The following is a 24,020-nucleotide window of genomic DNA, read 5'->3' as shown; positions in this document are numbered from 1 at the left end:
AAGAAACGGTCTGTCCCAACACTTTTCAACTTACTGTCAGTAATTTTAACCAGGTCCGTTTGATGAAAACCATGTCCAATTATCACCAGCACATAAATGTTGCACCAGAGGTCCCGACACACTAGACCACTGTCACACTACCATAAGGAATGCCTATAGTTCCTTTCCAAGACTGTATTTTGCAAGTCAGATCATTTGGCTGTACTCTTACTACCTTCTTACAGACAGAGCCTAAAGACCAAGGCTCCAGAGATCAAGACAAGCAGGAGGTAGTCGCGGGAGGGAGATGAAGGAACACAAACCGATCCTCTTAGAAGGATCAGGAGTGGTGGAGAGGGTGAACAATTTCAAGTTCCTGGGTGTCAGGATCTCTGAGAACCTAACCTGGTCCTAACATATCGATACAGCTATATTTCATTAGGACTTTGAAGAGATTTGGTTTGTCACCAAAGCACTCTAAAACTTCTATAGATGTACCATAGAGAGCATTGCGACAGGCTGCATCACTGTCGGGTACGGGAGATTGTTGGGGGGAGTGGTTTGCGGCTACTGCACAGGACTGAAAGAAGCTACATAAGGTTGTAAAATTAGTCAGCTCCATCTTGCTACTAGCCTCTATAGTACCCAAGATACCTTCAAGGAGCAGTTCCTCAGAAAGATGGCATCCATTATTAAGGACCCCCCCCCCCCCCACCCATCGTCCAGGGCATGCCCTCTTATTGTTATTATCGGGAAGAAGGTACAAGAACCTGAATTCAGGATTCAGTGATTCAGGAAAACTTCTCCCCCTCTACCATACAAATTCCTAAACGGACATTGAACCCATGAACACTACTTATATAAATAAAATTTCTATTTTTGCACTGTTTTTCAATCTATTTAATATACATGTACTTACTGTAATTGATTTACTTATTTTTTCTATATTTATCATGTATTGCACTGTACTGCTGCTGCTAAGTTAACAAATTTCACAACACAAGCCAGTGATAATGAACTGGAGTCTGATAGCAGGGATGAATCCTGGGAACAATCCAGTGCAACAATCATGTAAACATAATCAAATTCTGTCATGTACTCTACCTCCCCAATGTAGGTTGCCTGACAAAAATTGTTCTTTTATTATCACAGTGTTCCATTATAACATCAGATTACAAAATCATAGTCATAGAGAGATATAGCTGCTTGTGTTGAACGTTTGTACTCCACTCTGAGCAGTGAAGGAGAAGCTTTCAACAGAAGCAGCAGCAATGAAAATTAATGTACATGGTTGTGGGTCAGGAAGAAGCAACCAAGTCCACTAACTGTCAGGGCACTGGTCACTCAAGGAAGACAAATCCGTAACAATATTGCATTTAACTGACGGTAAACAGAGTTAAACCTGTCAGATGGCGCAAGAGCCCATGAAACTTTCTGAAGTAACTTTTAAAACAAATAGCGAGTTGAAGAATCTGTGAAAGGAGTTGTTTATACAGAGACACAAACAAAAACATCAGACACATTTATTTATTGGAAATCGCCAAGGAACTCGTGTAGTAGACAAGCCAGAGAATTTACAAGTCAACAGATAAGGCATGGATCAACAGGAGTTCTTTACAGTCAAACAATTTCTCTGTAAGTTGATAAAAAGTACAATTTATGAACATAAGGAATAGGCTAGTCAAAAATGGTACAATCAAAAGGGTGCAGTTCACATCAATCGTCATGGTGTTTTTATATTATAATTAAACTATTATATCTAATACAATATTTTCCATCAACTATTAAGATGTATTATGTACAATCCTATTGTATTAGATAGGCACATGGATGATAGAAAAATTGAGGGCTATATAGGGAAGAGGGTGTGGTTCAGGTTTAGGTTGATGGGACTAGGCAGAATAATAGTTTTGCATGGACCGGATGGGCTAAAGGGCCTGTTTCTGCATAATCGTGCTCTGTAATCTTAGAGCAGGTTAAGAGGTCAGCACAATATTGTGGGTATTGCTCTATGTTCCATCAGGGATGTGGGGCAAGGTTAGAGCAACTTGTAAGCTAAGTGCAGACTGGATTAGTCACCTGTACAGACAGGATTGAGCTGCTACAAGGGGTCACTGGAGTGAGCGGTGTTCAGAAACAAAGTTAGGACAAAAATAGATGCAAGTTCAAACTATATTTTCAGTTAGGAGATAAAGTGTGAAAAAGATTGTTAGAGTCAGAAGCCATGTCAGTGCACTAAATTTGTAGCATTTCATGTCTTACTCTTTTATAGTTTATGTTTATACAGCTAGTTCTGCAATAATGTACATTTCCAGAATTGAATTAGCCATAACATAAATGATATATGAAAGAACACAATTAGTATTACACAGTTTCATTGGTAATAACAGAGTTTCAATCAGGAACTAAAGAACTAGGCAAATGACAAGCAGAACACAAAGCTGTTTCTCTGTAACCTCATCACAGTAATCAAACCTCACTTGTTCTCAGTAATCTAGGCAGCCAGTTTCACCACAGGAGACCACCAACAAGCAACCCCTTCTATTGATGTTGTGCAAGGTTAATCTGTTAAATTGTGTAACATACAGCTTTAAGCATTTTAGTTTGCACTATTAAAATCAACTTAGAGCTATTAAAAACACTTCTATTTCTGAAAATTATGCAGGAAAAGTACCTTAGTTATTGTAAGTCTTAAATTCTCTGTCCCCTGCCAGTTGTTTTGCATTGACACAATTGTTTAATAATATAATTTTCCATAATCTGAGTTTTCTCAAGAATACAACAAGCACATACTAGAAGAACTACCAGTATATTATTTCTACTGCCTTATGTGTGTTGCAATGCTCACTTACTTTAACAAACAAAAAGAGTTATGGGCTGTGTAGCTTACAGCTTTGGTTAATTTTAGTCCAGCTGGACGGAAACAGACCAAACCCCCAGTGAGTAGAAGTGAGATTCCCCATGTTTAGCTGCCATGATTATATCAGTAACTACAGCTAGAGACCATTTCATTGGCTGCAGCACTTTAAGATATTGTGAGATTGAGGAAGGTGATACAGAAATACTAGTCTTAATTGTGGAAGATAATTAAAGCTATTGGATTCTTCATGCGACTAAGAGGGGGTAGGATCTATCCACAACTGCCTCCAATACCCAACCAGTGCTGTCCTTGACCAGAAAACATGAAAGGCCAAGCTGTTTACAAATACTGAGTTGCCTAAGCAGTTGAAATGATTAAAAGGGAGTTAAGAAGTGGGAGCAACACACACAAAATGCTGGAGGAACTTAGCAGGCCAGGCAGCATCTATGGGAAAAAGTGCAGTCAACGTTTCAGGCCGAGACCCTTTGGCAGGACAGTTTCTGTTAAGATGTGGAGTCTTAAATCCATATACCAGTTTGCTTCTCTGTGATTTATTTACATTATCCTTTATTCAGCACAGAAATGCTGGACAATGGAACAATAATAATTCCAGAACAGTAGGATGAGGCCCAGAATGAGAAAGAGTGCTACAAAGACAATGACAATTATGCTGCAAGGATGCATGTCCTGAAAAGCTGCTTTGCAAGATCCTGAGACACATTTCTTCCCTGATTTAATTCCTGCATTTTGGGTCGGGCAGAACAGCTGTATAATCCCAGAGCGAGGGACAGTGCCGGAAGGTTTGCTGAAGTGACCCAGGCCACTTTTTTGTGCTTCAATATCTGAGTCACTGCCAGTGAGATCCTGTGGATGCTCCATACTGAAAACTACGTATGACACTGCACAGCAGACAGCAGGGAGAAGTACAGAGGTGACTTCAGACTCAAATTCAGGGGGGCAGACTTCAATTAGTGGACTGGTTCTTGTTCAGTTAGGACGACCTACACAGAATAGAAATAAAAGAACAGAGATAAGGGCAAACCTTCTCTAATATTAACCTAATCTCACTCAAGCTCAGTTAGAAGGTACATCATCACCAACTGCGATCAATGAACACATTCAGATAATCACAAAAGCACAGAGCTGCCAGTGATCTGGTGACAGTAGTGAGGCTCAGCTGTAACATTCCCACCTCCAGGTCAGTGAAACTAGCTTCAAATTCCAATTTCTGAGACCTTGAGCACAGGCTCTTTATTTGCAGGGGGGGTGTATGGTGGCGGGGGCAATAATTCTCTTAGGTGTGTGCTAAAGATTCCAAGAGCAAAGGGGTCACCACAGTCTAATTTATGTAATTGGTCACTATCATGCTGTTGCTTATGGGAAGTTGGTGTCCCAGTTGGCCTCAAAGGAACCATGCTTCAAAACTGCCGGCCAGGCTTGAAGCTCCTTCGAAAGACCCTGATTCAGATATTGTGATACAAGACTTTTTGTGATAGTAGGTGATTTTACCTTTCCATGTATTGACTGGAACTCCCATACTGTAAAAGAACTAGGTGGGATAGAGTTCATCAAATGTGTTCAGAAAAGTTTTTGCAATCAATACTTAGACATCCTAATGAGAGAGTGTGAGATACTGGATCTGCTATTAGGGAATGAAACAGGGCAGGCAACAGAAGTTTGTGTAGGGGAACATTTTGCATCTAGTGATCAGAATGCCATTAGTTTCAATGTAAATATGCAAAATGATAAGTCTGGTCCGTGAGTTGAGATTCCAAATCAGAGAACAGCCAGTTTTGATGTGTCAGAAAGCATCTGGCAAGTGTGGATCGGGGCAGACTGTTTTCTGACAAAGGTGTATTTGGTAAGTAGCAGGCCTTCAAAAGTGAAATTTTGAGAAGACAAAGCCTGAATGTGCCTGTCAGAATAAAAGGTAAATTATAACCGGGGTAGAGAATCTTGGTTTTCAGGAGATATTGAGCCCCTGGTTCAGAGAAAAAAAATGAGGTGCACAGCAGGTGTAAGCAGTTAGGAACAAATGAGGTCCTTATGGAGAAAAGAAATGCAAGAAAACACTTATGAAAGAAATCAGGAGGGCTAAAAAGAAGACATGAGGTTGCCCTAGCAGACAAGATGAAGGAGAATCCCAAGAGATTTTAAGAGCAAAAGGATTGCAAGAGATAAAATTGGCCCTCTGGAATATCAGAGCAGTAATCCATGTGTGGAGCCAAAAGATCTGGGGGAGATCTGATATGAAATTTTTGCACCTATATTTACTCAGGAGATAGATACAGAGTCTAGAAGTGAGGCAAATCAGCATCAACTTCATGGACCCTATATAGATTACAGAGGAAGAGGAAGTGTTTGCTGTCTTGAGGCAAATCAGGGTAGATAAGTCCCCAGACCCTGAGAGAGGCAAATACAGAAATTGCCAGGGCCCTAGCAGAGATATTTAAATCATCCTTAGCGGCAGGAGAGGTACCAAAGAACTGGAAGACTGCCAATCCTGCTCCTCTGTTTAAGAATGGCTGTAAAAATAAACCAGGAAATTATAGGCCAGTAAGCCTGACATTAGTTCTAGGAAAATTATTGGAAGGCATTCTAAGAGTAAGTATTTGGATGGACAGGGACTGATTAAAGATAGCTTAGCTTTGTGTGTGACACGTAGTGTCTAACTAATCTTGTATAGTTTTTCAAGGAAGTTACCAGGAAAGTTGATGAAGGCAAGGCAGTGGATGTTGTCTTCATTGACTTTAGCAAGGTGTTTGACAAGGTCCCACATGGGAAGTTGGTCAAGAAAGCTCTATCACTCAGCATTCAAGATGAGGTAGTAAGTTGGAATAGACATTGGCTTTATCGGAGAAGCCAGGGAGTGGTAGTAGAAGGTTGCCTTTCTGACTGCAGGCCTGTGACCAATGGGATGCCGCAGGGATCAGCGCTGGGTCCATTGTTGATTGTCATCTATATCAACGACCTGGATGATAAGGTGGTTATCTGGATCAGCAAATTTGTGGATGACACCAAGATTTGGGGTGTAGTGGACACTGTCATGGTTTGCAGAGGGATCTGGACCAGCTGGAAAATTGGCACATAGAACTTAATGCAGGCAAATGTGAGGTGCTGCCCTTCAGTAGGACCAACCAGGCAGGTCTTTCAGAGTGAACAGTAGGGCACTAAGGAGTGCGCTAGAACAAAAGGATCTGGGAATACCAGCCCATAATTTGTTGAAAGTGGCATCATAGGTAGATTAGGTCATAAAGAAAGCTTTTGGCACATTGGCCTTGATAAGTCAAAATATTGAATACAGGAGATGAGATGTTACGTTGAAGTTGTACAAGACATTGGTGAGACCTAATTTGGAGTATTGTGTGCAGTTTTGATCACCTATGTACAGGAAAGATGTAAATAAGATTGAAAGAGTATGGAGAAAATTTACAAAGATGTTGCCAGGTCTGAGGGACCTGAATTATAAGGAAAGATTGAATAGGTTAGGACTTCATTCCTTAAAACATAGAGGAAAGGAGATGTGATAGAGGTATACAAAAGTATGAGGGGTATAAACAGAGTAAATGCAAGCAAGCTTTTTCCAGAGGTTGAGTGGGACTACAACTAGAGGTCATAGGCCAAGGATTTAAGGGGAATATGAGGGGAAACTTCTTCACTCAGAGGGTTGTGAGAAAGTGGAACAAGCTGCCAATACAAGTGGTGCATGCAACTTTGATTTCAACGTTTAAGAGAAGTTTGAATAGATACATGGATTGTAGAGATATGGAGGAATATGGTCCTGGTACTGGTCGATAGGAGAAGGCCATTTAAATGGTTCGGCATGGACTAGATGGGCCATAGTGGGTCTGTTTCTCTACTGTACTTTTCTGTGATTTTCCTAATGTGCTTTGTTTTGGTAAGCTATACCAGGGTACTCACCTTTTTACCATTTGTTTTCCTATAGCAGTAATTCTCAATAGTGTGGCCTCCACCAGCCAATCTAACAAGGGTGGCAGCTGCCAGAAAATACTGTTTTTCCTTCTAGGTTGCATGAAAATAAAGTGCAACCTGCTCCATAATTCAATGAGATCCGAACTCAAACACAATTCCACATGGTCTATCTGTTAATCTCACACTCAGATATTTTCAAACTTCCTTCTGGAGTAGGTCACGTTTGGCTCATTCCTCAGTAACAAGATCTCTCCTCTAGTATTCTCTCCAATTCCAGTCTTATTAGCCTGATAAGTAGCCTCTGAGTCTTGTGCTTCAGTAGAATATCCTAGTCCCATGCCTTTTCTTTTAAGTGCTATCTAAGTGTCTCTAAAACATAGTGATTGTAAATAATTCCATTACATCCTCTGGCATTGAGTTCCAGATATCAACTGCTCTCTGTAAAAAATATATATTTTCCTTTCTTTCATCTTAAATCTATGTTCTTTTGTTTTTGATAACCCTACCATGGATATTCTAATTGTCTCTCTATACTCCATCTAATTTTATATATCTCTATCAGGTCCCTACTCAGCCTCCTTCATTCCAGGGAAATCAAGCCTCAGCATATCCATTCTCTTCCCAAAATTAAAGTCCAACAGTCCGAGCAACATCTTGGTGAATCTCCTCTGCATTCCTGCAAACACATTCATTCAATTTGCATTTGGTAGAGTTGTAACATAGCATCCCACGTTATATTCCATGCGCTGACCTGTAAAGACAAACATGCCTTATATGCCTACTTCACCACCCTAACTACCTGTGTTGCCACTTTTAGGGTATGTAGATCCTGAATTCCAAGGCATCTCTGTTAATCAACATTCCATCGAGTCCTACCCATTGATGGCTTTCCAAGCTACATCATTTTGCAAATGTCCAGATTAAATTCCATCTGCCAAATGCAGTGCCTAACTTTCCATTTGATTTATATCCTGTGGCTTTGAATAATCTTCCTCTTTATCCATAATACCAGTAATTTTCATATCATCTAAAAGTTTAATAATTATTCTTCTATATCATATTTTGGTCATTAATATATACCATGGAAGAAATGCATAGCAATTTACTTCCATATCTTGCCATGAAAACCATATGGACTCTGTGGTCCCTAAGGTCATGAAAAGTCGGACTCAACTAAAACGACAGAACAACAAAATATCTACCACAAACAAAGGTCCTAGCATCAATCACTGTGGTACACCAACAGTCACAGAGTTCCCATCAGATCAGCATCCTTTCACCACCACACATTAGCCAAGTTGCTTGGAACCCATTTGCCTTTGTCTCATCTTCGGTTAACTTTAACAACTTTGTCTGAGAATAGCAATTGTTGAAACCTCTGACAGTGACTCCCTTGCAGCTGCAGATGGAGATAACAGAGGAAATGAGTCGGGGCCAGTCCATCAGAATCTAAACACAAGAGATTTTGCAGCTGCTGGAAACCTTGAATGACACACAACAACGTTGGAATAGGAGCAACTTCGCTCCGTTCACCACAAAAGGCAGGAGTCACTGTCAACCATTTCAATTCAACTTTCCATTCCCATTTCAACTCATCAGTCCATGATGAGGCCACACTCAGGTTGGGGGAGCAACACCTGAAACACTGTGGGTAGCCTCCCACCTGGTAGCATGGACATCCGTTTCTCTAACTTTGAGTAGTTTCTCCCATCTCCCTGTTTTCTCTTTTCCCATTCCGGCTCCCTTCTCACCCCTTTTCTTCACTTATCTGTCCAGCATTTTCCTCCTTCCCTTGCTTTCCTGTCCCACTGTCCTCTCCTATCAGATTCCTCCTCCTTCCCCCCAGCTTCTTACTTCATCCCCCTCCTCCACCCACACACTTTGCCCCTTACCTGATTTCACCCATCGCTTCCCAGCTTGTTCTCCTTCCTTTCCCTCACCTTCTTATTCTGGCCTCTTCCTTCTTTGTTTCAGTCCTGATGAAGGTCCCGGCCTGAAATGCTGTCTGCTCATTCCGCTGCATAGATGCTGCCTGACCTGCTGAATTTCTCCAGCACTCTGTGTCCATCAGAATTTAGTGTGCTTCACATAACATGCAAAACCTTTCACACAGGTGGTGGTATCATCAAAATGAAGTCAGAGCCTGGAGCAGGGGTGTTACTGCTGTCACACTCACTCACTCACCAACAGATTAAACACACTGCTGTCACATTCACTTAACAGATTGAACTGTTGTCACACTCACCAACAGGCTACACACTGCTGTCACAGTCAGACTTCTAGATTGAAACACTCCGGTGTCACTCTTCTTTACAATGCTATTATACTCACTGCTTTACCAATGCCTGGTTTTACACTCGGAGTTCTCAACCGTCACTATGTTCTGGAATTTTCTTGCTATGTTTGGGACCCAGTGAAGTGTTGCAGCTGTTGCTTCTTCTCTGGGAATCAAGTTCTAACTCATCTTGGCTATCCACAGATCAGTTTCCCTCAGCACCCATACAGGGCTTTTCTGTCCAGTTGCAATTCACTCCCACCAACTAGACATAGCTAAGTGTTTACCTCGATTGTTGCTAAGGTATCAATTTCATTCTGATGGCTACTTGTTGACAAATAAAGAATATGATGTTTACTGCACACCAACCACTTCAGTTCATATTTTAAATGTTTGGTTGCTATTTTATGCGAGAAAAGATATTTATTCTAATTCATTTCACAATGGTAATAAATTAGTACAAGGTTTTCATTACACATTAACTGCTCTAGGCTGACGTGGTCTGTAGTGCAGTTTGCTCCTGCCACAAGCACCTATTACATATTGCATGCTAGTAGTGTTATTTTTATGGGGGAAGATTCATCTTAGTGTGGACATGGGTGACAATGTTAAGTTACATGCGAAAATAGCTTAAGAAATGAATAGATAGGTGATGACAGAATTCTTATCCGATTGGAAGTCTGTAACCAGTAATGTGCCTTAGGGATTGGTGCAGCAACTTCTGAGTTTTTTTAACTAGCAAGTTTGCAGATGACATTGGTGAGATTGGTGGTGTTGAAGATGCTGCCTGGATTGGAGGATTTTAGGCACAGGAAGAGAGAGACTGGATAGGCTGGACTTGTCTTACCTGGAGCAAAAGAGACTGAGATGACCTGAGAGAAATATACAAAGTTCGGAATAGATTGGGTAGATGTTCCCCATGACAGGGATATCAAAAACAAGAGGGTGTAAATTTAAGCTGAGGGGAAGGAGTTCTAGAGGTTAAGTTCTTAATGGATATTGGGAATGCAATTATGCACCGCCAGAAGAGGTGGTGATGTAATTACAAAGTTAAACGAAACAAAAGAGGATACACTTCTCGTGGGCAAATTGTAGATGGACCTGTTTCTATTTTTTTTTAAAAGGGAAAGGATTTTAAAAAATCAGGTTATGCTACCTTTGTCCTAAATCTTGGTCAGATTACACTTGCGGAATTGATGCCGGCTTTATTATAGTTCTTGAGTAAGGCACTTAACCACACATTGCTCCAGTCCACCCAGTTGAAAATGGGTACTGGCAAAACTGCTGGGGGTTAACCTCGCGATAGACTAGCATCCTATCCGGGGGGGGGGGGGGGGGGGGGAGTCTCGTACTCTCATTCGCTTCACGCCACAAAAACCGGCATAATCACCGGCCTGATGAGCCTAAAGGCTCGGGACAGACTTTAAAAAGAAACTTTATTATAGAAAGGAACAAGTAGTACAATTAAAAAGTGCAAAGTTTTATATATATATCACGGAGGGCAGAACACGCTAGTTCTCTTTTCCACAGGGTGAGCTGAAGCACGATCTGAAGTAATTTAGTGCAAGAGGCACAAATGCTCCCATTGACAGAGAAGCACAAAGCCAGGAGCCTCCAGTGCATGTTAGGTGCCAAGCAATCCAACAGAAAACCAGAGGGCAGCAAGAGTGTTTGAAGACACAGATGTCCAATGCTCAAATTAAGATTCTATACATTCCTCAGCAGAATTTAGAGTAGTGTTCAGAGGCTTTCAACATTTAGTCCAGGGATATGATTTCAGGAAATGGACATTTTCAAGTTCTGCACATCTGTAGAATGATGACTGTTTTGAAAGATACTTATTTCCTACAGCATACCACTACACACTGGACAGTTTTCCAAGACAATCAATCAGAACCCTGACTGTCATGTGTGCATCTATAAATAATGAAAATTCTCTAAATTCTGTTAAATCAGATCTTATCAATTTTAAACAGAATAAATTTCATCTGAGCCTGAGGTAGCTCAGGCAGGAACAAAGAGGTTGAATGAATCCTTTACACCAGGATCAAATGGAAGAGATGAAAGAGAAGTCTTACAACTGATGCAAGTCTGAAATCAGAATAACATGCATCTAAGAAAAAGGAGGAATAAAAACATAGACTATTTTCTAAACGGGGAGAAAATTCAAAAACCAGAGGTGCAAAGGGATTTGGGAGTCCTCATGCAGGATTCCCTAAAGGTTAATTTGCAGGTAGAATCAGTGGTGAGGAAGGCAAAGTGTAATTTCATTTCAAGAGGATTAGGATATAAAAGCAAGGATGTTTTGCTGAGGTTGTATAAGGCACTGGTGAGGCCTCACTTGGAGTGTTGTGAGCAATTTTATCTCAGCTGGAAGCAATCGAAGGTGAAACAGAGTGGCATTTTTCATCTTACCTGCTTGGTGCTCTTGCACAGTATGGCCATATTGGAATGAAGTGAATGGGTGGGGCAAGGCTTTGTGATTTAAGGAGTAGGTGAAATTAAAAGCTGTTTACTTACACAATCTGTAAATCAGAAGTCTAGGTTGAGTGTATAGTTGAACACAAGTGAGAGGATTAGCTTTAAAGACATATTTGTATTTGACAGTAGGTACCCTACTACTGGCATGGCATAAGCACTGTAACTCCCAGCAATGGCCAGTACAGTTTCCAAATGGGTGGTGAGATTAGGACATGAATATGTGTCTGTTACTAGCTGATTATTTCTTGCTGCCTCTGGTGAGAATCATTTTGCCCTCCAAGGGACCCTAAAATCTGCCTGTGAATACCATGTCAGTGTGTTTGGAGTTCTGGTTTTTAATACAAAAACAAAATAATAAAAATACAAACAGTACCCCAAGTATGACTTGACTAAAGTCTTATACAGCTGCAGCATGACTCCTTACTCCTCTGCTCAACACCCCTATCAATGAAGGGATGCACGTCATGATACTTAGCCACTTGTGTAGCCATCTTCAATGAACCATAGATCTGGACCCCAAGATCCCCTGATATCATTAAAGTACTTATCATTAACCATATACTTCCTCCTTCCATTTCACCTCCAAAAGAGCAACACCTCACTCACGTCCAGATTAAATACCATTTGCCATTTCTTTGCTCATAGCTGTAACCAATCTATATCCTATTGTATACTTTGATAGTCCTATACTGTCCACAAGTCCAGTCATGGTTTTGTCCACAAATGTACTGATCCACCCTACTGCGTATTCATCCAAATCATTGATGTATCATCACAAACAGAGGTCCCAGCACTGATCTTTGCAGAATACTACTGGTCACAGACTAACAGCCAGAACGACAGCCTTCCACCCCTAATCTGCCTTCTATAAGCAAGCCAGTTTCAAATACATACCTGCAGTTTACCCGAGTTCCCTTGCATTTTTATGTAACTCATGCAGCAGACTAGGACAGTCTTGATACCTGATTTATTGAAACTGCACGGCTTTCAGACAGACTGGGGAGGAGCACCATTATTACCGGAATGGTCTCTAACAGGATTTGTCTGTACACAGAGACACAAAAGATGTTGGAAATATTGAGCAACACATATGAATGCTGGAGGATATTGACAGTCCAGGCAGCATCAGTAGAGGGAGATGAGCCAAGAGGCATCATCAGGCCTGGAAAGAGTGAGGGTAGATGCCAAAATAAAAAGGTTCAGGGAGGTGGAGGAGCATAAAATGGCAGATTTTGTGCGAACATCAATTACAATGCCGTAGAGGTATGGTTTGTATACTGTTGCCAGCAAGAGAATCGTTAAGCAAGTTGCCACAACTCCCTTTTTTGCTTTTCAGCCAAACCAAAGAAAACTGAAAAGGTGACAGATTGAGTCATCAGTACTGCTTCCAGGGTGCACGGTAGTGACCAGCATTATTCACTGCCTTTGGCACACTAGCTGAAGTTTTGATAATGGAATTCCTTTAGTATAGAGCAGTGGTTCCAAAGTGGGCAATATTAACCCCCCCAGGGTGAGGGGAGTATCTAGGGGAGTGATTAAGATAAAAGGGGTGATGGGGGGCACTTGATAGCAAGACAGGCAGCTGAAAGATTTCAGGCTAAATTAGAGAAATGAATTACTTATTACAAGCACTTGATCCTCAGTGCCTTATAATTGATTACAATGATCACATAACCATCTCATCTCTTGCTAACCCACCATTCGTTAGATCAATGCATGTTATAGTCATTATGACATGTTATAGTCATTATAGCAATGTGACACTTCTGTATTTGGTATGTCACGAGAAGTCTGAACTGAAAAAATTGTGTTGTTTCCTAACCTTGTCCTTGCATTACTGCCATTCATTACTGAGGTAATGTTTGCGATTATCATTCCTATACTCTAATCCAGGGATGTCAAACTCATTTTAGGTCATGGACCAGATTGGGCAAAATGCAGCTTCATGCGGGACGGATCAGTCGGGCGCGTGCGAACGCAGCTTTCATTGCCTCCGTTTTTTTAGCCTGTTCTCATGTGTCTCAGTCTCTGCTATAACTACAAAGTGTTTCACTTAACAAATTCCGTTTCTTATGAAGAAGACTGCTGAGCAAGCATTATTTTTATGATTGGTATTAACTTACAATCATAGGCGTCATATCGCCGGGCCATTAATAATTAAAATAATAGATCTATCTAAAATGATCTCGCAGGCCGGATATAATTGTATGCCGGGCCAGATATGGCCCGCGGGCTTTGAGTTTGACACCTATGCTGTAATCAGTGACACAATTGAATTAGGGGATGGAATTCGATGGGGTAAAGTTCAGAGTCTGCCCTTTCAAATGGACTTGACCCCATTTCTCCAACCCATGGCACAACCAAGAAAATGCTGCCCTACTTTGTGTACCTCCAGGCAGAGAGGTTTTGCCTAAGCTATTATGATGTCATAACTTTCCCCTTCATTGATTGCAGTACCTCAAGTTTAATTGTCATTTGCTCCTGAATACAGCCAAACAAAACAGTGCTGCCCCGGGGCCAAGGTGCAAAACGCAGTACCAACGTCACACACAGCACAACACATACAGTGCTTACAGCAGGCATAAGATAGCAGTAAAATACAATCACACAAAAAAAAGACAACTCCCAGAGTCCATGACTGCTGCAGCAGTCTGCAGTTGAACACGATACAGCTTGTCTTCTGCCAAGCAAACAACGGGGGCAGCACCAACTCCCAACATGAACTTGTTATGCTGCCTCTGGCACTCTGACTTCGACACCTCCCCCTGGGCGATGGCAAACAGGCGACACTGCGGCAATGAGGCTTGCAATGACTATGGCCACGCAGCTCCGACATTCACCAGGAAACCAATGAATTGGACTTGCAGCATTCCACACCAACAATGTCTAACAGGGTCTTTCAATCACAAGTGACAAAGACAATCACTTGTGTTTGACTGCACACCTCCTTCAAACACCAATGTCTCTGTTGCAGGCATCATAGTCCACACCAAGTCCAGCTCCTTCAGTTTTTTCGCCAACAAGCAATTTGCTGATGGGGTAGACCTGCGGTACTTTAAGTTCTTAAGTCCAGCAGTGTCTTGCAATCATAAAAAGTACATTTAAAAAGACAATAACACCTTTGGTTGATCCTGTAGAAGCAGCTGCATCCGAGGATGCTGCCATCTTAATGGATGTTTTGGGGTTAGACTTGGAAAATAATCCATAATGTAAATGGCAGAAAAAGTGTAGATAGTATGGTGTGAAGTATCTGAAAAATGTATTTAATCCAGTACTAAGAGAAAATCTGCAGATGCTGTAAATCTAAGCAACACACTCAAAATGCTGGAGGAACTCAGCAGGCCAGGCAGCATCTATGGATAAGAGTACAGTTGATGTTTCGGGCCAAGACACTTAAGCAGGGCTGGAGAAAAAGAATAGATGCGTAGATGTGAAAGAGTTTTTTTCTCCAAATGAGGCAATGAAACCATCCAACATCCTTGAACGTTTGAATAGAATACACTCTGCTAAAGCAAACAAGAACTTGGAATTATTTCACTCACTTTGTGAAAACTTTCAGAAATTTAAAACACTTCAAAACATGTTTGCCAGCACTTCACAATAAAACAGTGATGGTTTGCATCCTTCATACACTACATTGCTAAATCTGTAAAGCCCCATACAATTGGAGAAGAACTGATTTCACCATCAGTAAGGGAAGTTCTAATTATGGTTTTGCACAAGTCACCAGACCAATTAATTCCACTCTGTTCAAAGATGAATACATCAAATGTCTGAGAATGTGAAAAACACATTGTGCAAAAATATTTAGGAGAACAGAATTTGTTGTATGAGTCAACTTTGCAAAGCAACAAATATTTGTTTCTTGGGTATGATCACTTCATAAAAGATGAAAACATGATTCAAGAGTTATTTGTAAGAGGACTAGAAACAGACATGAAGGGGCAGTCAATATTTCAAGTTGATGAGCAATTTTTCCAAAGAGGACACTTCACTCCCCAACCAACATTCTTTCTTGTGCAACAATGGGGCACCGTCAATGAGAGGATGTCACTGTGGGGCTAGTAATTTCTTGGAAAAAAAGCTCTACCTAACATTTTTAGCATTCAGTGTGTAATTTACATAAAATATCTTGTCACAAAAACACCTAAGTGTTCCATTATCACAGTGGGAAATAACATCAAGTTCCATGCTCTCAATTCTCAACTATTTTGAGAGCTTTCCATTGAGAATGATAAGACAAGGATATCTGCAGATGCTGGAAATTCAAGCAACACACACAAAATGCTGGTGGAACGCAGCAGGCCAGGCAGCATCTATAGGAAGTAGTCGATGTTTCGGGCCGAAACGTCGACTGCACTACTTTCTATAGATGCTACCTGGCCTGCTGTGTTCCACCAGCAGTATTGAGAATGATGAACAGTTTGAATCATTGCTGTTGCACACTGAAGTCAGATGGCTCTCAAAATGAAACTGCCTGAAACATTTTAATGCACTTTTTGAAAGTGTTAAAATTTAGACTTGAAAGTTTCATTCAGTAACCAACTCAAAAGACTATCTGGCATGACATTGCTTATTTGTCAAAATTATTCATAAAAGTTTAATGAAATCACTCGAATTGCAAAGAAGTGTTATGAATCTTATCAAAGTCAAATCAGTTATCTCCACATTTCTGTCCAAATTAACTATATTTAAGTGCAACGTTGGTCACTGTCCCCTTTTCCAATTCCCAAGCCTCTCTGACTTGGAAGAGAAAGAAATACCAGACAAAGCTCTTCAAGTGTACTGAGCCCATCTGGATGTGCTACATAAATACACATGAGAGAGATTTCAGGATCTTCTCTCAGTCCAAATTCCAGATTGGATAATAAATCCATTCCTGAACACGTAATGAGGAATTAACAGGAACGATGGAGGAAAAACTTATCTCACTACAAATAGGCATCCGTTAGTCTCGCGAGACCATGGACTTGCGCCTATGAAAGTTTTCAGGGCACAGGCCTGGGCAGAGTTGTATGGGAGACTGGCAATTTCCCATGCTGCAAGTCTCCCCTCTCCACGCCACCGATGTTATCCAAGGGAAGGGCAAGGGCCGATACAGCTTGGCAGCAGAGTCATCGCAGAGCAATGTGTGGTTAAGTGCCTTGCTCAAGGACACATCACGCTGCCTTAGCTAAGGCTTGAACTAGTGACCTTCAGATCACTAAACCAACGACTTAACCACTTGGCCACTACAAAATGGCTGAGGTTCAGCAGAGGTTCAAAAAATCATGAGGACTTTTGGTTGCAGAAAAAAAATCTCTGAACTCTATGCTGTACTGTGGAAAAAGGGCAAGGTGTTCTTTATTGCCTTTCCAACAACATATTTAGTGGGGTCTGTTTCAGTGCAGTCACCCAACTTCTTTAAAAGCAACGAAACAGACTGCAAATTACTGAGCATGTGGATCTGAGCCTCCTTCTGAGTGACTTTCAGCCTGACGTTGAGAAGCTGATATCACTGTACCAAGCCCATCCATCTCATCGAAAGCTGAAAAAGCAAAGTACTAATGTACAGTCAAATTGGAAATGAAAATTATTTAATTATAATTAAAACAAATAAATGTATTTGTAGCTTTAAATAAATTTGAATAATGTTTGCAATTATTTGGCACTGCTTTGAATTTGCAGTTCATATTTTCTTTCACTGTGCCTCATAAATCTATTTTTAGTTTTCATGTAATGGCTAGAAAGGGAGACAGGGTCCTGGGAATGTGGCCCAGTAGGCAGTAACACAAAAATGTTTTGGTATCACTGGTATAAAGTATTAGAATCCAGTACAGAACAGTACTGATGGGCCAACACCGAAAGAGAGTGTGTCTAGTTCGAGACCTTCTGAGGCAGTGGACGGCAAACTGCAATACTGGAAAGATCCAAAGTTTATTGCCGCAGCCATTTGTATTGTAACTCCTCTTTCTGAGGCTGCATTTAACAAAAATTGTAGCTTCAACAAATTTGGCAATCTGTCTTCTGAAATGGCTCAACAAGCCTGTGTATCCGTATGGATTGATTTTTTTTTGCTGTATATACATGGAGCCTTTATGTCTTCAGCACAGTGAATGAAAGTGGGCAAACTATTTCCAACATCCATATTAGGCAAATCATGCATTCCAATATTTGGATATTGTAACTGAACATTAAAGTTTTGTTTTAAAAAAACTGTTCGGAGATTTTCTCCAAACAAGTACTCAAAGATTAGTGAACTCAAAGCAAATAAGATTACCTTTATCACAAGCCAGATAACCAAGATTGCAAATTCCTCAGATGATATACTTGTCCTGAAGTATTCACTGGTGATTATATACTGCAACGTTCACAGTACATTGCTACTGTAGCTCTGACGAGTGCAGGTAATAGCTGTCACCTTTGTGAAACCAAGCAGCACAAGTGTCAAGGTAACTGACCATAGGGATGGTTCTGCTAAAGTACACGTTCACATGCAGAGGCACAGAGCAACTCCTGCCGGTGACACATTCTGACACCCCACAGACACTAAAGGCATCTCATACTACAGTTGAATACTTGTGTGTGCTGTAAGAAATAAATCAGTTACTCAAGCAGGAAAATGAATTTTAAAAATCAGGCACTTAGTATTGCCTTGCCCTTTTGAACACAATGGAGAATTGCTCAATAATCCACAAGCATGGAGCTCAGGTACTCCTTTCATTTAAAAGGTGATCTTGTTACCTAAAAACTAATTTAGAAGATGATGACACTCTGAAGGATGAGAATCTATCCTCAGAAAGTTTCACAGTAAAAACACAGAAATCATGGATTCTACAGGCTGAGCATAAACTGGCAACATACACAAAATTTAGATGGGTATCTTTAGAAATTCTGAACTCAAGCATGGCACTGAACAAGGTAACAGACATAACATTTAAAGAAAAAACAAATCCAACTTTTATTGTCACATCAGTGATCACCAACTCTGTTTTTCACAAAATTATCATGAGATGAATGTAAAGACAAACTGTCTTCTGACAGGTACAGGTGAGTGACGGTAATTACCGCTGGATAACCTTGCTCCTGTCCATCTGTGATACAGATCAAATTGCTCAGGTTCATGCAGTTGACATTAACTTATTCACCATGGCCATATTATTGTCACAGATTTTGGGTACAGATGAAATGAAGTGAATCCAGGACAGCAAGATCAAAGTCTAGAGCTTCCAAAGATCTTGCTGTTCCTCCAATAATCTACAGGAAAATGGCAAATTCTTCCACATAAAGCTTCTTTTGATCAAGGTCACTGATGACAGTAAGTCAGAACTTCAAAATCTGATTCCTTCTGTCTGTCCTGGAAAGTAAGGGATCTAAATTAGTACTCAAAGCAGTCCTCTTTCAACTTAGTAATATAGCAGAGAGTGCAGTTTGAAGAAATTCAATTGTTTTTGTGGGTGGAGTAGGGCAGTTTAAAAAATGGAAACCTGGCCCTATCAGTTGACCACATAAGAATGAAGTATCTAAAAACACCACAATCTACAGCACAAACACCAACTCCATCTCTACAGCACAATACAAATCTTGCTAGCAACTTTTTGTGGCTGTTAAAACATTTCTCTAGCAACCCACTGCTGGGGAAAGGTGGCTGAAAGCACTTTGAGATGACACACAAAAGATTTTGAATTCTCAGTAACAGTGATTTTGAAGTTTTAGAAAAAATTGGAGACTAGACTCCTTTTGACACTTAACCGGGGATATACCATATTTTCTCTGGTTCACTGTTAAGCAGATTTTGCACAAAACTTACCTAAGTAAACTTCAGATTCGACCTTCAGCTTTTGGGGTTAGGAATTGCCGTAAAGGCCAGTACTAATGCTCAACTCTATTTTCAAGGAAATGGCAATGAGCCATTATTTCAAGCAGTTACATTCCTCTGGGTAAAGCTACTTCTGGAGTTCTAATTTCCATTCCTCATGGCAATGACTGCTGCATAACTACACCAGGCACTAACAATTTCCATAGTCCTTCTGATTTTATCACCACACCCTCAGGGGTCATCACAGTATCATGCCACACACCCACACCAAGCAGGAACATCATGCAAAGGCAAAACAAATCTGGTTGGTGGGGTGCATTTCATCTAGAGAGATACAGTCAGGCCAGATGCATATGGACAACGAACATGCCAACTCCCTGGAGGGAAAGGGCTTCACACCAGTACTTCACAGAGCACAGCTGAGGACTTCAATAGGGAAACATGGGAAGTCTGAAGTGACGCACGTGCAAATGCCACATGCATTATTAACTGCCCCACCAGAAGGATGCAAGAGATGCTACAGTGTGAGTGTCACAGTCCATCTTCAATCTCTCACAGGAATTCATCCAGGAGCTCCTTTCTACTCTGAAATTGACCTGGATACTTGCACTGTACAGCAGTTGTCAGCACATTTCTCTTTCCATGGAGGAGAACCTACTGTCTTTCTGGAGTAAACTGCTCCAGTCAGAATTGTCTTCTGTTAATAGGTGCAGAATTTAATCAACCTCAATTCACAGCATTTGTTGGTGCATCTCTGGAGGCTCTGACAGAAGCTGTGAGATCTGCAACAAGGCAGCTCTACAGGCCACTGACCAAATCGTTTTATGGCAGTTCCAAATGCAGTGCAGGGCAGGAAAACCCTGTCCCCTCTCAGAAAGTCAAAGTTTCTGCTTCCACCAGCTTCCTAAACAATGCCTTACTCAGAATGTAGCTCCTCTGCCCAGAACTTGCAGTAACCAGCTGGTGCTTCCATGGTGAGAGCCAACTGTAGTCATCCACAATCAATCCAAGTTGTAAGGGAACATCTTTCCAACTGCACGGTCATAGCAATCGCCAACAAGAATTATTGGAAAAAGCCCTCATGGAATGTCTTCTTTCCCACTATTGCTTGGTCATGAATATTTATTACAAAAAAGCATTTCAATAATTCACTCCATAAGACGAGTAAATGGTAAAATTGGGTATGTTTCTGAGAGATGAAAAATGCACAATGCTGTTTCATTTTTGTGAATTTTATTTGGATGACCTTGAAACAAACACTATGACATCAATCATTAATTTCATTTATACCAATCGCTAAGATGACTTCATATCCTTCAAGAGGTGAAACTCTTCCTGGAGCAACATACATTATCTTTGTTCAGTTATAAAAAGTAATCAGTAATCAGATGCTACTTGAACTGTTAAATATTTCCAGTATTTTCCATGCTTTTCATCTTCATTGGCATTGAGAAGGCAGTAAATCTAACTGAATGGCATGCCAAGTCTTTGGAACTGCTCGACACAACAAGCCTTCATGGACATTATGCTGTGGTGTCAAAAATGCTCTGATATTTTTAAGATATAATAATATACAGTAGCAAAACAGTACACAGGAATAGCTATTTTAAAAATGTAGATTTAAAGATCATCTTGAATTTGAGATGTTGTTAGTGAACAGCTGAATATTTTTTTTCCTAGTGTTTCCAAAACCATGATGGAAGGTGGTAGATACATTTCTGGACATGAAGCAACCCAAGGTCAACACAGCTGTCCATCGTTTTTCAAATCAGACAGAAACCTTGCATAAATAAAGTTACCTTTTTGTGCATGAGCCCTATGCTCAGCAGTTAGATTTAGGAAGCCGGTACACTCCACCAGAGTAGACTAGCTGGTGGTCCTTCACTTTCTTCTGTAAGAACGCCTGCAGCTCCTGCATGTCAATTTCAGTCAGTACTGGGCCTGTCATTACAAACATCTTGAGCATGGTGTGAATACGCTCCAGCGGTAAGCTCTCAAGATTTGTCAACATGCCCTGGATGTACGTCCAGAAAAGCTGCAAAACACAATGAACAGCTTTCTTTAAAAGGCAGCAAAACACCATCTGCAGTATTACTACCCTTACCCCTGAAGCCACAAATTCCTGCTGGAATCCTGAGCCACAGCAGTGCTTTTACCCAGCATGTCTGTGACTTTTTTCACCAGAGCCTAAAGATTGCCTGTGATCTCAGTCACATACTGCAGATCTCTTGGTGTTATTTTGAAGTACTGCTCCTGGAATTCTGGCCAAAGTTCACCTTTCAACTGACAACACAAAAACAACTTCAAACTCATAATCACATTGGTACAATGGCCAAATTAAAAATACACTTTGGGAGTCATGTTGATTCAGGCAGCACCTGTGAGGGAAAATGGACAGTTGTATTTCGTAATGAAACCTTTCATCTGGACGTGTTTTCCATTATCTGCACTCCCTTATGTCTTCAAGATTGATCTATGGCTCATGATGTTCAAGGATTTTGTGAGCAACTGAATATCAGTGCACTGTAAAGTGCTGATGAAGAAAACCCCCACATCATCAATTTACTTTGCAAGCAACCAATAGCTCTAACCTGCAATTCCTCTTCCTTCTGATCAGCTTGGGAAGCCATAGCAGAGTCTCCCTCCTCATCACTATCAATCAAAACCATTTTCTCCTGCTGGTCCTTCTGTTCTTCCTCAATCACTGTAAATGTATCTGGCGGATCTTCCTTTAGGACTCCCTGTTGCTGCCAAAGTGCAATTTTCCTTCTCAGGGCAATGAGCGGAACTTTGAGGACATCACTAAGTTCCTCCAGAGTCCAGGTACCTGCAGATACACACACGCAAGGACACTCAGTACTCACTCACAGAAACATAGAAGTATAGAAAATAGGTGCAGGAGTAGACCATTCAGCCCTTCGAGCCTGCACCACCATTCAGTATGATCATGGCTGATCATCCAACTCAGAACCCTGTACCTGCTTTCTCTCCATACCCCCGATCCCTTTAGTCGCAAGGGCCATATCTAACTTCCTCTTAAATATAGCCAATGAACCGGCCTCAACTGTTTCTGAGAATTCCACAGATTCACCACTCTCTGTGTAAAGAAGTTTTTCCTCATCTCGGTCCTAAAAGGCTTCCCCTTTATCCTTAAACACTCAAGAAGCATTTCAATTATTTCATCCTCTTGTCCATGTTTAGTGAATAATCTTCAATATGTCCTGATTCAAAACTGTATAATTCTCTGAAACTACTCAAGGGTATACTAGAAATTTGGAAAGCAAATTTTACTATGTCAAAACAATGCACACAAAATGCTGGAGGAACCAGGATTTCAGCCCAAACCTGTACTTTTTTTCCATAGACGCTGCCTGACCTGCTGAGTTTCTCCAGCATTTTGTGTCTGTTGCTTTGACAGATTTTCTGTTGTTTGTGGTTTGTTTATGATGTCAAAAATCACCTTTTCTCTTGGATCCCTTTAATGACCCACTCAATTAGTAATGCATCAGACAGTATAAAATTTCTAAAGTACAAATAATGGCATGTGATGAAATCACTTGGGATGGTTTAACTGGCTTTGACATGATCAAGTTGGGGCAGCACAGCAGGGTAGTGCTAGCACAGCTATTTACAGAACCAGTGACCTGGGTTCAATTCCCACCGCTGCCTGTAAGGAGTTTGTACTACATGGGCTTCCTCCTGGTGTTCTGGTTTTCTTCCAGATTCCAAAGACATACCAGTTGGTAAATTAGTTGGTCATTGCAAACTATCCTGTAATTAGGTTAGGATTGAATCAGGGCATTTGCTGGCTGGCACAGGTTTAAGGACCAAAAGGACCTATTCTGTGCTAAATCTCAATAAATAATTTCTTAAGTTAACAATGGGGGAAACTAGTCTTTTTCGGAAACCTCTATTAGCCAGGTTTCATAACCCTATAAAATGCAAAATGCATCCCTCCACCTTTTAAGTACAAGACTTGGCTACCATGACCATTAAACATTGCCAGTCTTATTCACCTCCTGGAGTGATTAACATTGGCAAAATCATATTCTTATTAGCAGTAGGGATGGAAGAAAATTGGCAGAAAGAGCACAAGAAAAAGCAGAATCTTTTTCCACTTTGGCATCCCACAGAACCCAAATGTGCTTCAACAGTTTTTACTGGTCATTTTTTTTTTAAGTCACCAGTCAATTGTGTTAATAATGACCCAAGGAAGTGAAATAAGCATGAGTTGAACTAGAATAAAGATTTCCTGTATGGTGGCATTGAGGAAGAGGAGGTGGGCAAGGGCTTATTAACACTCAGACTATCTTTCTCAGAAGGTACTGTGCACCAGGAAGATTCTTGATACAACATTCTACCCGGCCACTATAGATAAATACTTATCATTACCCTAATGTTTAATTGGGATAAAATATTGAGAGATGATTTTTTTAAATATATCCCTCACTACTCGTACAGATACTTACTTTTCTGTTGGAAGTGCATTATAATGGCCGCATGGACGGGGGAAACAGACACAGACAAGGTTCGATCTGCCAGCTCAATCTCCAGATCAGCGTTTCCCAAGTGAGGTTTCCAGTTCAAAGACCTCATGGCCTGCGCAAGTTGAAACCATCAAGTGAAATTAAGTTCAAGTTTAATAGTCATTCAACCATACACATGTATACAGATAAATGATACATCCGGGGCAC

The 24,020-nt window shown here is 40.8% G+C and overlaps 1 protein-coding gene across 2 annotated transcripts in view; it reads right to left on the bottom strand.

Moving 5' to 3' along the window:
• Window positions 1–1,482: 1,482 nt before the first annotated feature.
• The window catches only part of anapc2 (anaphase promoting complex subunit 2), a 46,096-nt gene continuing 23,558 nt past the window's right edge, over window positions 1,483–24,020 (bottom strand). Inside the window, exons 11-14 of one of the 2 annotated variants that reach the window (XM_059994355.1) lie at window positions 23,796–23,925; window positions 21,918–22,153; window positions 21,126–21,361; window positions 1,483–3,840 (exon numbers count right to left, since the gene is read on the bottom strand). In XM_059994355.1, the coding sequence (XP_059850338.1) occupies window positions 21,149–21,361; window positions 21,918–22,153; window positions 23,796–23,925 (579 nt within the window). In that variant the 3' untranslated portion in view covers window positions 1,483–3,840; window positions 21,126–21,148. Of the gene's footprint in view, window positions 3,841–18,443; window positions 18,865–21,125; window positions 21,362–21,917; window positions 22,154–23,795; window positions 23,926–24,020 lie in introns of those variants that run through there. The other variant, XM_059994354.1, reaches the window with a different exon arrangement.

Source organism: Hypanus sabinus, chromosome 18 (assembly GCF_030144855.1).
Source record: "Hypanus sabinus isolate sHypSab1 chromosome 18, sHypSab1.hap1, whole genome shotgun sequence".
NCBI classification, from domain to species: domain Eukaryota; kingdom Metazoa; phylum Chordata; class Chondrichthyes; order Myliobatiformes; family Dasyatidae; genus Hypanus; species Hypanus sabinus.
Note: the sequence above shows the minus strand (reverse complement) of the source record. Positions and strands in the feature narration are given on the sequence as shown.